Source organism: Mesoplodon bidens (assembly GCF_964165515.1).
Source record: "Mesoplodon bidens genome assembly, chromosome: 6".
Lineage (NCBI taxonomy): Eukaryota > Metazoa > Chordata > Mammalia > Artiodactyla > Ziphiidae > Mesoplodon > Mesoplodon bidens.
Window position 1 is genome coordinate 106,503,013 of NC_138162.1, and position 13,280 is coordinate 106,516,292.

A 13,280-nucleotide genomic window follows, 5' to 3' on the forward strand; every position below is an offset into this window, starting at 1 on the left:
ACAACACACCGGATAGACTTGATTGATATCTATAGGGCTTTCCACCTGAAAGTGGCAGAATACACTTTCTTCTCAAGTGCACATGGAACATTCTCCAGGACAGATCACACCTTGGGTCACAAATCAAGCCTAGGAAAATTTAAGAAAACTGAAATCATATCAAGCATCTTTTCTGACCACACGCTATGAGACTGGAAATCAATTACATGGAAAAAACTGTAAAAAACACAAATACATGGAGACTAAACAGTGTGCTACTAAATAACCAAGAGATCACTGAAGAAATCCAAGAAGAAATAAACAAATGCATAGAAACAAATGACAAAGAAAACATGATGGCCCAAAACCTGTGGGATGCAGAAAAGCAGTTCTAAGAGGGAAGTTTATAGCAATTCAATCTCACCTAAAGAAAGAAAAAAAACAAACTATCTAACCTTACACCTAAAGCAACTAGAGAAAGAAGAACAAAGAAAACCCAGTCAGTAGAAGGAAAGAAACCATAAAGATCAGAGCAGAAATAAATGAAATAGAAAAAAAGAAAACAATAGCAACAATAAATAAAACTAAAAGTTGGTTCTTTGAGAAGATAAACAAAATTGATTAACCCTTAGCCAGACTCATCAAGCAAAAAAAAGGGAGAGGATGCAAATCAGTAAAATTAGAAATGAAAAAGGAGAAATCACAACTGACACGGCAGAAATACAAAGGATTGTAAGAGACTACTACAAACAGTTATACGCCAACAAAATGGACAACCACAAAGAAATGGGCAAATTCTTGGAAAGGTACAATTTTCTAAGACTGAACCAGGTAGAATCAGAAAATATAAACACACCTATCACAAGTAATTATGAAACTGTAATTAAAAATCTTCCAGTGGGGCTTCCCTGGTGGCACTGCGGTTAAGAATCTGCCTGCTAATGCAGGGGACACAGGTTCAAGCCCTGGCCCAGGAAGATTCCACATGCTGCAGAGCAACTAAGCCTGTGCATCACAACTACTGAGCCCACGTGCCACAACTACTGAAGCCCGCGCACCTAGAGCCCATGCTCCGCAACAAGAGAAGCCACCGCAATGAGAAGCCCGTGCACCACAACAAAGAGTAACCCCCGCTCGCCGCAACTAGAGAAAGCCCACACGCAGCAACGAAGACCCAGAGCAGCCAAAAATAAATAAATAAAATAAATTTAAAAAAAATTATAAAAACAACAAACAAACTAACAACAAAATCCCTTAGCGTCCTTACTGATGAAATCTAAATCTATTTAGAATCTAAAATTGGAATGTATGGGGCAGATATATACCTGAAAGACTATCTACCTGTGTAGATATATGAGTGTATATTTACACTCATATGCATGTAAAAACATTTAGTTTTAAAAATGGAAAAGATACTTTTACTTTATGAAAATATACATTACTAAGCAAGTGAAAAGAAAATACAAATCCTAAAAAGTGTGAGGAATTACACTGAAAACTCACCCAACAAATTAATCCCATCGTTTACAATGAGCTGTCCGTGACGCAAGTAGTTCAAAATGGGTTCAAAGTACTCAGGACTTCGGTCAATTAAGAAAGCTCCTCTACGATCTTGCTTATTTCCCCATACACCTGTGGGACCATTAAAATGAAGGAAGCCCCCCATAAACAAAAAACAAAGTTAGAAATTTATAGAAGGAAAATTGCGTAACATACCAGTAAGTTTTTACTCTTGTAAAAATTATTACTGATTCCATTAAAAAGTACAGAATGACAGGAGTTATAAAGTCAATACAACTACAAACACATCACACAAAATGTGATCTCACTGCACTCACCTTTGTCCTTAAACATGTGGGCCAGCATACTGTCAGGTTCTTTATTCACTAAAGTGCTCCTAAGAATTCAGGGAAAAAAATTGATTTCTCCATTTGTCTTTATAAACAAACATATTTAAGTCAAGAGTATACTTGATCCCAGCTGCTCTCTCAAAAAGATGCATGCTATAACCTGGGAGGAGTGATGCTGGGAAACAAAAATGTGCAGTAAGTTGCCATTTATCAAAATCTCTTCTAATCTGGCACTTCCTTTGATTTAAATATTGGTTTCGTTGCCTTTAATTTCAATGCTGATCTATCCTTCTAGCAAGCTACTGTATCACAATTTTCTTGATCGAAATTTACATTTTTCTTATGCCTTTAGTATAAGCAGTTGTAGTCTAAAAATTTCAATACTGTTAATTTTTTACTTCTGTTGCATGTATATTACTCAATATTTTAAAAGCATATTCTAAAAACAGTAAATTCATGCTTTTCATGCTTTCTCTGGAACGACTTGTGAACCATTTTCTACTCTTAGAAAAAATTTTCTAAATATTGGCTTCAAATCACATAGTATATTTAAGCAGCATTGGAATATCTGCTAAGGAAATCAGCAAACTGAAGGAAAGAACAAACAGTACATAGTACCCACTCAACACACACATACATGTGCACCTACCGTGTGGTTGTAAAGTACCGCCCTCCAACATTTAATGTTAGCCAGTCTGTGTGAGATCCTGACAACCCTTCCGGTACTTTAGAATCTGTCTGAGGGTCTAGAGATGACATGCAGAAAAAATAAACATTAAGTTGGGGGGGTTTGGGGAAGATGACAATAGTATAATATTTTAACTAAAACACACACATAAAAGCATGCCAGAGCTACTAGGAGAGCAAGCCCTATACCCACAGACAGTATCTAAAACAAAACTAGGTGATAAGGTATCCCGCCAACACCGACAACTAGAAGAGCAGCATGGCATCAGCATCCTTGACAGAAGAAGCATCCTTGACGGAAGAAGCATCCTTGACAGAAGAAGCATCCTTGACAGAAGAAGCATCCTTGACAGAAACAACAGGGTATGTGATGATCCTAAGAATTGCAAAGTAACCCATAAATACTCACTTCAAAACTCAGCAAGTCTACTTGAGAACAGCCAAATGGAAGTGGGAGGGGTGTGCCCACTCCAACCATGGGTGATTCAAGCAGTCTGCAGTAAGATCTGAAGAGGCTGAAAATGAACTCTCAAAACCCACCCAGCCAAAGCTCCCACCTAGGACAAAGTCCCACACTGAGGATAAGATGTTGGGAAAAGAATCCAAGTCGAACAGAACAGAGACAAAAGGAAAAGGAGTCCAGAGAAAAGTCAAAAAAGGTCAAGCAGAACCAAAATATATAAGAAGGTGACTTCCATTTTTTTTTAATATTTCATAAAAACAACATGAAAGGGTCACCTAGAGCCATGAAATTACAAAAACTTTCCTAAGTCAGCTCCCTTCTCAAGTTAAGGAAAACTAATTTCATGTAAAAATGAGCAACAGAAAATCCCATACAAGATTATTAAAAGAATAGGAAGAATTACATCCCTATAGATAATGAAAATGTGCCAGATAATGAAAATGTTCCAGAAAGAAATGGCCACAAAATAGGTAAACTATAATATTCCAAATGTGCTAAAAGAAGTAAATAATACAAGGTATGAAAAAGCAACATAAACCAGAATCACAAAATTCAGAAATGAGGCAAGAGAACTAAGGAGAGAATTAGAAATAAAAACCATTTCAGAAATGAAGATTAAACTAGAAGAAACACAGGAGTGAAAGAACACCACAGATAATGCCTTAAGGAAAACAAAAATTGAAAAGAGGAAAGCTTTAAAAATCAAGAAGAAATGAAGGAAGAGATGAAAAGGATTTAACAGAAGATTTCAAATATAGAAGACAAGTGTAGAAGATCCAACACATATACAATAGGAGTCCTGAAAGGAGAAAATCAAAGCATGGTAATAAAATAAATACATAAAGTTCAAGAAAACTTATTCTGAATTAAAAAAAAAAAGATGTGAAACTACATATTGAAAGGGCCCACCACATATCTGAGAGATTCAACCCAGAACAGCTCAGAACACCCAGAAATAGTATACTAAAATTACTGTACTTTAAAGAAAAAGAATAATCCTTTGGGCGAGCTAGGAAAAATAATCACTTAAGAAAGATCAGATTTTTTTTGACACCAAAACTCTATGTCAGAAAAAAATGCAGTAACATATTTAAGATATTTAAAGAAAAATAATGTGAACCAAGGATTTTTTAACAACTTAATTGAGGTATAACTGAAATACAATAAACTACATATCATTAAAGTTTGCAATTTGTTCAGTTCTGACATGATTTTATGACCAGTCAAACTGACTTTCAGGTATAGAAGCCACATGCAAGATGTCAGAGAATATAGTTCTCACAAGTTCTTTATAAAGAATCTACTAGAGAACAAGTTTCAGACAACCACTCAAGGCATCCGTTTAAGGACTGGAGGAGTAAAACTAAGTGATGGTTTTAAGGGAGAGAGTATAGTATACAGTGGTATGTGTGTATATGTGTGTATGTATATAGTATATAATAATAATATTTGACAGTGGATAAACAGTACGACTATTTTTCAAGGAAAGAAAGGAATGAGCATATTTAAAAAATGTTTAACTGTCTTTAGTAGTCACATTGGTATTCAAAGTATTGGGATTATTATTGAAACTTTTTTTTTTTTTTTTTTGTGGTACGCAGGCCTCTCACTGTTGTGGCCTCTCCTGTTGCGGAGCACAGGCTCCGGACGCGCAGGCTCAGTGGCCACGGCTCACGGGCCCAGCCGCTCCGCGGCATGTGGGATCTTCCTGGACCAGGGCACGAACCTGTGTCCCCTGCATCGGCAGGCAGACTCTCAACCACTGCGCCACCAGGGAAGCCCTATTATTGAAACTTTTATGTGTATTTTGTGTAGGATGAAGGAAATGAGTAATTATGTGACATTACAATTCCTTCACTCCCTATGTCCTTGGAAACCAGGATTACTGATATGCAAGAAAGGAGACAAAGATGTAAGATAGAAGATGTTAAATAAAAATCTTATAATACTAATATAAACCAAAGTATTAGTATGAATCCATGAGATATTTTATCTATTTATATGTTATATGTGATATAAAGCTTTATATAATATTTATTATATATGAATTTTATCCTCTAGCTAGCTATGTATTTCCAACTCTATTCACCAAAAAGCCTAGTAATCATGACGAACCCAGTAGCAGCAAGCCTCCCCAGCACCCAGGATGGGTCTTGAAATGACATTTTCCACTAAAAGAAATCAAGGTTTCCAAGAAAAAAACCACTGATTTGGGTTTAGGACAAGAGAAGTATAAGATGAACACTTCGTTATTCCAGATAGTAATGAAAAGACTAATGGGGTTGTGTTAAAAGAAGAAGGACATGAAGGGACTTCCACTGGCCAAAAGTAAAATAATCTAGGTATCGATAAATGCAGAGGATGAAAACATACCAAATATTTTTAACTCTGAAAGTTCATAACGATAAAACAAAAAACACTAATCAATCACTTTTTGTTTTGTTGTTTGTATGTATGCAATGAACCAATTAAGTGACCACTGCCTGCCAACCCACTGTTAGGCTAATGGATAAGAAAAGATGAGAAAAATTTTTTGTTCAGTCTTAAGGCAGAAACAGAGAATATGCATTTACTTCTAAGTTGCTGTGTGATGATCCCGAGTACTACCTTCACTCACCAAATACAATTATTGCGAAGGCTTAAAGAAATACTTAAATATTCAGGGTGTGATTGTCTGGAACTAAATATATCAAATATTCGTTAAAGAACATTTATTTAAGCCTCAGGCTCTTTCCTTTGAGATATACACTGTATAAGCTTTCTTCGAAACTGAAGGGTAGTGTGTGTGTGTGGGGGGGGGGTGCGCACGTGTATGTGGTTGCTACCAGGTCATTTTTGACTGATTTGATTTAACTGCTGTGAATGACTGGCAAACATTACTTTTTCAAGCAATATATGCTTAAAAAATATGTAACATAAGAGATTTTGATAACTACTATCAAAGAGAAAATTTCAAAACAAAAGTTATAGTTCTAAAATCAAAACCACCCTATGTCATAATTAATGAATATGTGCACATCCAGAGCCTTTTAACAGCACGTAAAAGATGAGGTATCCATACTAAAATATGATCATCTAATTCAAGTTAGAAATTTACTTTCACACACACCCCCAATGCAGAATCAAAAAAGGTATGAAGAGCTGAATACTGCTATAAGACACTTTAATGTTAAGCTTAGTAAAGCCATGTAAAATATTTGCCATTTCATCTTTATTTCGGCAGACAAAATTGGCTTTTAAGGAAGTCACTTACCAATAAATGGTTCTCCTTCACACACAAACAAAACATCATCATCCCTGGGGAAATCAAAATTTAAAAAGCCACCATCAAAATCCAGAAATCACATTAATTATCTGTTGACTAGAGGAACTATTCCTTAGAATAATGTAGAAGATCCGTTTTGCTATCTATGTGGCAAAGAAGTTGACCAAGTTCCAGTGTGTTTTGTTTAAACCCAGGTTGTTTAAGCCTCTTCCTGCTCCAAAATTCTATGATCTGATGAGAATGGAATGAGGTGAACTAGACACTTCTCTTAAAGAGATAAATCTGCCGAGGGTACGTAAAAATCAAAACCAAAAAAAACCCACCAAAATCACTATTGTGGTAGATCACTGATGAATTAACTCTACTTAACATTCTATTTTATTTAGCAAGTTTTCACCAAAGCAGGTCTCTGTGATGTTTATAAAATTCAAAGTGCTTAAACCCCTGACTTAACTGCCTCTGGATTTAAATTCAAAGACGATCCTGCACATGAAAGTACTTTTGAAATGGAAAAAAAAAAAACACGAAACCCACTATACAAACTACGTGAATTCAGCTTTCTTATCAATTGAAGAATATACTACTGAAGAATGTTATGTTCAAAGGATATGATTAAAGCTATAGCCAACTCTTTTTTTTCACTTTAATTCTATAACCCTAAGTAATTTATTAGGGTTTTCTGCCACATCATCAGCTGCTTTTTGTGCTTCGGAAATGAAAATAAATTTTCATATTAAATCTAAGAAGAATATAATTGGACATAACTCTGCTGTAAACACTCACCCACTATACTCACCTAAATGTCAATGAATACCCATAATTCAAAAATCTGGATTATCCTCCTTCCCTGCTCTACCCCACTGCACGATTAGTATAAATGATCAGAGCTTGTACTGTGAACCACAAATTATTAAATAGCTAGATATAATATAAATATATACTATTTGTGTCCTAGCTCTTTTTTAATTTAAGTACAGTTGACACACAATATTATGTTAGTTTCAAGTGTACAACATAGTGATTTGACAATCAAAATACATGAAATGATTACCACGATAAGTCTAGTAACCATCTGTCACCATACAAAATTATTACAGTGTGACTGATTATATTTTTTGTGCTGCCAATTACATTCCTGTGACTTATCTATTTTATAACTGGAAGTCTGTACCTCATTTTTTTTTTTTTCCCAATATGCGGGCCTCTCACTGTTGTGGCCTCTCCCGCCACGGAGCACAGGCTCCAGACGCTCAGGCTCAGTGGCCACAGCTCACGGGCCTAGCCGTTCTGCAGCATGTGGGATCCTCCCGGACCGGGGCATGAACCCGTGTACCCTGCATCGGCAGGCGGACTCTCAACCACTGTGCCACCAGGGAAGCCCGGAAGTCTGTACCTCTTAAGCCCCTTCATTATCCATTTTATAACTGGAAGTCTGTACCTCTTAAGCCCCTTCACCTATTTCACCCAACCCCGCCAGTCCCCTCCCCTCTGGCAACCACCAGTTTGAGTTCTAAATAGGTAGATATTTTATAGTTCAGAGGCTTCAGTTATGACCTTCTTCAATTATGGCCTATGTTGTAGAAATTTTTATTTCTTTTTTTTTTTTTTTTTGCGGTATGCGGGCCTCTCACCGCTGTGGCCTCTCCCGTCGCGGAGCACAGGCTCTGGACGCACAGGCTCAGTGGCCATGGCTCACGGGCCCAGCCGCTCCGCAGCATGTGGGATCTTCCCGGACCGGGGCACGAACCTGTGTCCCCTGCATCGGCAGGCGGACTCTCAACCACTGCGCCACCAGGGAAGCCCTAGAAAATTTTATTTCTATAAGAATATAAGTTATATTTCTGTAAGACATCACAGGAACACATAGAATTTTTCTTGGAAGCAGAGTCTGTGTTTGTTAAGGAGAAATTTAGGTTGATATAAATCATTCAATTATCCATAGAGACACATAGAAGCTGGGAGATAGATATTGAAAAACTAAGAAACTCTTCTAATTTATTTGGAATTAAAATCTTTATCTTTTATGTCTATAATCTTTTCTACTTGTTCACCATGCCAGTTAACTTTTTAAGACTAATATGAAAATTTGTTTTCCTCTAATTAACAAAAATCAACTATTAAATGTATGACCTGGGTAAGTCATTTAACTTCTCAGATGTTTAGTTTCCTCATTTATAAAACAAAGGGACTAGAAGTGTTTAAAGGCAGTATGTTATATTGAAAGGTTATTCTGACCTGGGTTTAAGTGAATATTAAACTTTGTATACTACCATAATTTAGAACATCATTATCTTCACAACATCAATTTTAGAAAACCCACGCAGGGACTTCCCTGGCAGTCCAGTGGCTAAGACTCCACGCTTCCAACGCAGGGGGTGTGGGTTCGATCCCTGGTCAGGGAACTAAGATCCCACATGCCTTGCGGCCAAAAAAATAAATAAAAAGTCCATGCTTTGCCGATTAAATGAGGTAACTTGGGCAAAGCAAATACAACTTAACTGGCACAGAGTCAGTACTTAGTTTGTGTTCCCATTCCATCTTCTTTGAGCCCCCTCCTGCTCCAAAATTCTATGATCCCAAGAGGATGGAATGAGGTGAACTGGACATGGGTTTTAAAATATGCCTGGCATACTTAAAAAACAAAACCCCAAACAAACAAACCAAAACCACTACTGTGGTGGATCACTGGTGAGTTAACTCTAGTTAAAATGCTATCTTACTTAGCAAGTTTTCACCAAAGTAGGTCTCTGTAAACACTTATAAAATTCAAAGCATTCTTAGGAAATGAACTGAACAATAAGCAGTAGCATATAAAAGAGATCAATTAAGTTTCTAGTATTAAAAATTCATGTCTTATTAGATTGGTTTCTAGTAACGTAGAGATTCCTCATAGCCATATATGAACTCTGCAGAAAGACTATGAATATATTGGAATGTATTCAGGGTTTTCTATCTGATCAATGCATCGTAAGTGCAAATTACTTAAATTCCAAAGAGCAAATTCTAGGCAATCATTTGCCAAAATCCTGTATTCTTAACAGTGATAAAATACTGCTTAAGGGAAATAGCATAGCACCAAGAAGCTGAGGGCACACTGTAGACAGCTTATAAAAAGGTGAAGGTTACCTGATCAAAGCAATATCATCAATCAGTCCACCTTTCCCATTATACACACTGGTGGCTTTTATGCCGAGTTTATTGCTGGCCACAGAAAGCAAATCAGATAAAGTTCCATATACAGCGACCACCTGTAAACACACCAGATTAATTTGAACAACTTACATAATCAATTTCGTCACTCACAAATTAAAAACCACCACACTATAAACAGGTCTAAAAAATCAGATTATCACATAAAAAGAGATTTTGAGAGGTTCTTAAAAGTTTCTCTTTTTCTTTTATGACTGAAATATTTACTTAGTGCCTAACACTGCTGAAATCCAAGACTAGAGAAATCGTCTCTAAAAACAAACTACAATCTTACAGTATGTTAAATAGTGCTCCAGTTCTGATACAAAAGAGACCTGCACTTGAATTTAGATTCTGGCATTTTCTAGGTGTCAGCTCAAGACAAATTATTTAACCTCTTTATGATTCTGTGGCTTTAACTGGAAATGAGGAAAACAGTTACACCTGTACCAGAAGGTTGTCACAAGGATGAAATGAGTTAATGCACGATAAGAGCTTCGCAAAGTGCCTGAGACCTATTAAGTCTTTAAGATGTTGCTTTTACATTATTCCTTTCTTAAAGGAATGGTTTCTTTTTCTAAACAGGAAAAATCTACTGTTTATCATAACATTTACCATGTCAACTACCATATGAGCAGTTAACGACTTCCCACCTCATTTAACTTCAATAACTATTTATATACTGTATAAAAGCCAGATTCTGGCTAACATTCTAAGTACAGCGTAGACCTGGGTTACAATGAATTGCTCCGTCCTGCTTTAAATCAGGCACAGTCTGACACTTGTGCAACATACATGCAGTTGCTTAGATAGGGGGTAGAGACTCTGTACATGTAGTGAATTTTTTGCTCCAGCCATAACTGTAACTGTGTATAGTTGTATCATTATCAGTCAGATCTCTGAAAATTATGAATAAAAAAGCAGGTGAGGAGCTGAACCTGAAGCATGAGCAGCCAGCTGACTTCCCACAGGATACTGGATAAAGGTGCGATATGAAATGGAACCGGGGCTAGTCCTTTGTTTACTGGTCACTGGAGTACAGCAGACAGAGAATTTTTCGTTAAGTAAATGAAGTGAACAGTCAAGTGTGGAGCGAGTTGTTTGCCAATAGGAGTGTGTAGTGTTTCAACAGCACAGTACAGAGATTCCAACTCTTTTCTCTTGGATCATGACCTGTGAGAAGTGTTGCAAGCTGGGGCATTTTGGGGAAGAGGCGTAGGCAAGCAGAGTTTAAAGGGAACTATGTGGATTATTAAAGATAATGCACAACCCAAGTGCTCATAAACGTGTGAATGGATAAACAAAATGTGGCATATCCATACAATGCAATATCATTCAGCTCTAAAAAGGAATACAATTCTGATACATGCTACAACATGCATGAATCTTGAAAACATTATGCTAAGTGAAATTAGCCAGACATAAAAAAGGACAAATATCATGTGATTCCACTTGTATGAGGTACTTAGAACAGGCAAATTCATAGAGATAGAAAGTAGAAGAAAGGTTACCGGGGCAGAAGGTGTAATGGAGAATTACTGCCTAATGGGTACAGAGTTCCTGTTTGGGATGATGAAAAAGTTTTGGAAATGAAAAGTGGTGAGGTTACACACGTGAATGTACTTAATGCCAACGAAATGTACACTTAAAATGGCTAAAAGGGTAACTTTTATGTTGTGTATATTTTACCATATGATAAAAAAGATAACAGCACAAAGCACCTGGCAGAGTGTCTTACACCCAGCAGACACTGCCATAAATGATTGAAGCTTGAAGAACATGTGTCCCCTATCATTTTCACCTTTGTAACAGAGCCTGGAATTCTAACCATTATTGCAGATACGAGTTCCAGAGGAGAAAGATTTAGAAAATTCTTAGTATGATAGCAACTATGACAAGAACGCTGCTGTTAGAAAGGAGGATCTTCTTACTCTCCCCTCCCGGTTCCCAGACTGTAAAAGGTGTTTTGCATTTGCTTTGGTCAGTCGCTTGGCTCTTTGCTTCTTGCATAGCGTCACATGCTTTTCTTTCATCTGACATTACCCGCGCTCCTTGCCCTAACATTAACTTTCTCCACCCCATTTCTTTTCACTTCTCTCCCTCAAGCATCATAAAATGGTTGGAAATTCAATGTATCTCTCTATATTATGCTCCTGAATTTAAATATTAGAGCATACCACTTTATCTAACTTATTTTTCAAAAATACATCAAATTAAATTGTTTTCTACTTCCATTCGATTGACTTGATTTTTCCTGTGGGTCAGTTGTTTCCTAATGAAAATACAGGCCACCTGCCTTGTTCGAAAGCCGCGCTGTCCAATTTGGAAGCCACTAGCTACAAGAGGCTATTTAAGTTTTAATGTATTGCTGTTAATTAAAATAAAAGTCAGTTCATCAGTTACAACAGTCATATATGAACTGCTCAACAGCCAGAATGGCTAGTGGTTACCATATTGCACAGCACAGATATGGAGTATTTCCTTCCTCACAGAGCATTCATTGGACACTGCTGCTTCAAAGAGCGGAATAAAGTCAGGAACAAGGAAACAACTATTTTAATTCTGTTAGGCTTGACCATGTCATAGCAACTCACAGTAACCAAGTAGTAGAGTCCAACTCAAACCCTGTTGTTTTGTATGGAAGGTTGAGTAGTTACCATCTTTCTTTTCTCCCCATTGAAGTCAAATTTGATTATAAGATTAAAAACAAAAACAAAGCCACACATCACACAGTTTGGCAATTTCAGGGCAATCAAAGTACAACAGGTGTTTCCTTGTAGGCTGCAATACTAAGGAGCACATTCTAGATACAAATTGAGTTCACCTTTATTTTATTATCACTTAAATAAGCCCTCACATAGTATTGAACACAATTTATCATTACCCCAAATATTTTCTAACCTGACTTCCTATCTAGACTGTAAAGGTTTAATCATAAATTTTTAATTTGTACAAAGTGGTTATTCATTCGGTGAATTTAGGTAACCAATAATCCCTTGTAATGCTGACGAGCAGCACTGAAGTACACCCCTGTACTACCCAAACCTCTAACATCCAGAAAAGAACTGCAGCTATTTTAAAAAGAAGGATCCTCTTAAGTGTCACAGTGTCTGGTTTCGAGTAGGTCTCGGATAAATGTCTCTTGAATGTCAGATGAAATTTTCATTGCTTTCAGAGTGTAAAACGAGGACATGCCTTTTCTGTGTGTGAGTCAGTTATATTTGTCTTTTCCACTGACATTAAGTTAAAAAACAAAGTACACAGTAGAAATGCAATTCTCAAGTGATGCTCATATAGTTCATATGAGTACGGCAAGTGGCTCTCTGGATAGAATTAAGGTTCACTTATGAGTTTTTGTTTTGTCCTCCAGATTTGTTACAATGAACTTCTATTATTCATGCACTAAAGGAAAAAAGTTTTAACTTAGGGTTTCCTAGCTCTAGATACTAGATTTACAAATAAGAATTATTTTAGCAGTTGACAAGTAATCTGGTAATGGACAATTTTCTTTAAATGAAATAACCAAAGGGCCATCAATTCGAGAAAACAGCACTGAAATTACTGCAAAGAATCTTCTAGCACTGAAAATCTGAAAATTTACCTTAAGGTGGGCCAACATACTTGTTTTTCATTCGAAAGGCATTTTTAGCATGTTTTCAACAAGATCACTTTAGCTGACTCTCTTGAGCATACTAACAAATAACTCACAAATAAGACTGCAGACCTAATATTTTAAATCTCTTTTATATACACCAATGAGAATATCAGATTTTAAAATGTGATATACCTGTAAAAGATTTTAAGTTTGTGAGAAAGTCTCAAACAGACTGGCACATGTACCCTTCAT

The 13,280-nt window shown here is 36.6% G+C and overlaps 1 protein-coding gene across 4 annotated transcripts in view; it reads right to left on the reverse strand.

Annotated features, from left to right (window-relative positions):
* KCTD9 (potassium channel tetramerization domain containing 9) overlaps nt 1–13,280 on the reverse strand; it is a 77,707-nt gene that overhangs the window by 58,774 nt on the left and 5,653 nt on the right. Inside the window, exons 1-6 of one of the 4 annotated variants that reach the window (XM_081237200.1) lie at nt 10,372–10,536; nt 9,371–9,492; nt 6,233–6,276; nt 2,479–2,575; nt 1,818–1,876; nt 1,483–1,611 (exon numbers count right to left, since the gene is read on the reverse strand). In XM_081237200.1, the coding sequence (XP_081093326.1) occupies nt 1,483–1,611; nt 1,818–1,876; nt 2,479–2,575; nt 6,233–6,276; nt 9,371–9,492; nt 10,372–10,380 (460 nt within the window). In that variant the 5' untranslated portion in view covers nt 10,381–10,536. Of the gene's footprint in view, nt 1–1,482; nt 1,612–1,817; nt 1,877–2,478; nt 2,576–6,232; nt 6,277–9,370; nt 9,493–10,371; nt 10,537–13,280 lie in introns of those variants that run through there. The other 3 variants (XM_081237199.1, XM_081237201.1, XM_081237202.1) reach the window with 3 other exon arrangements.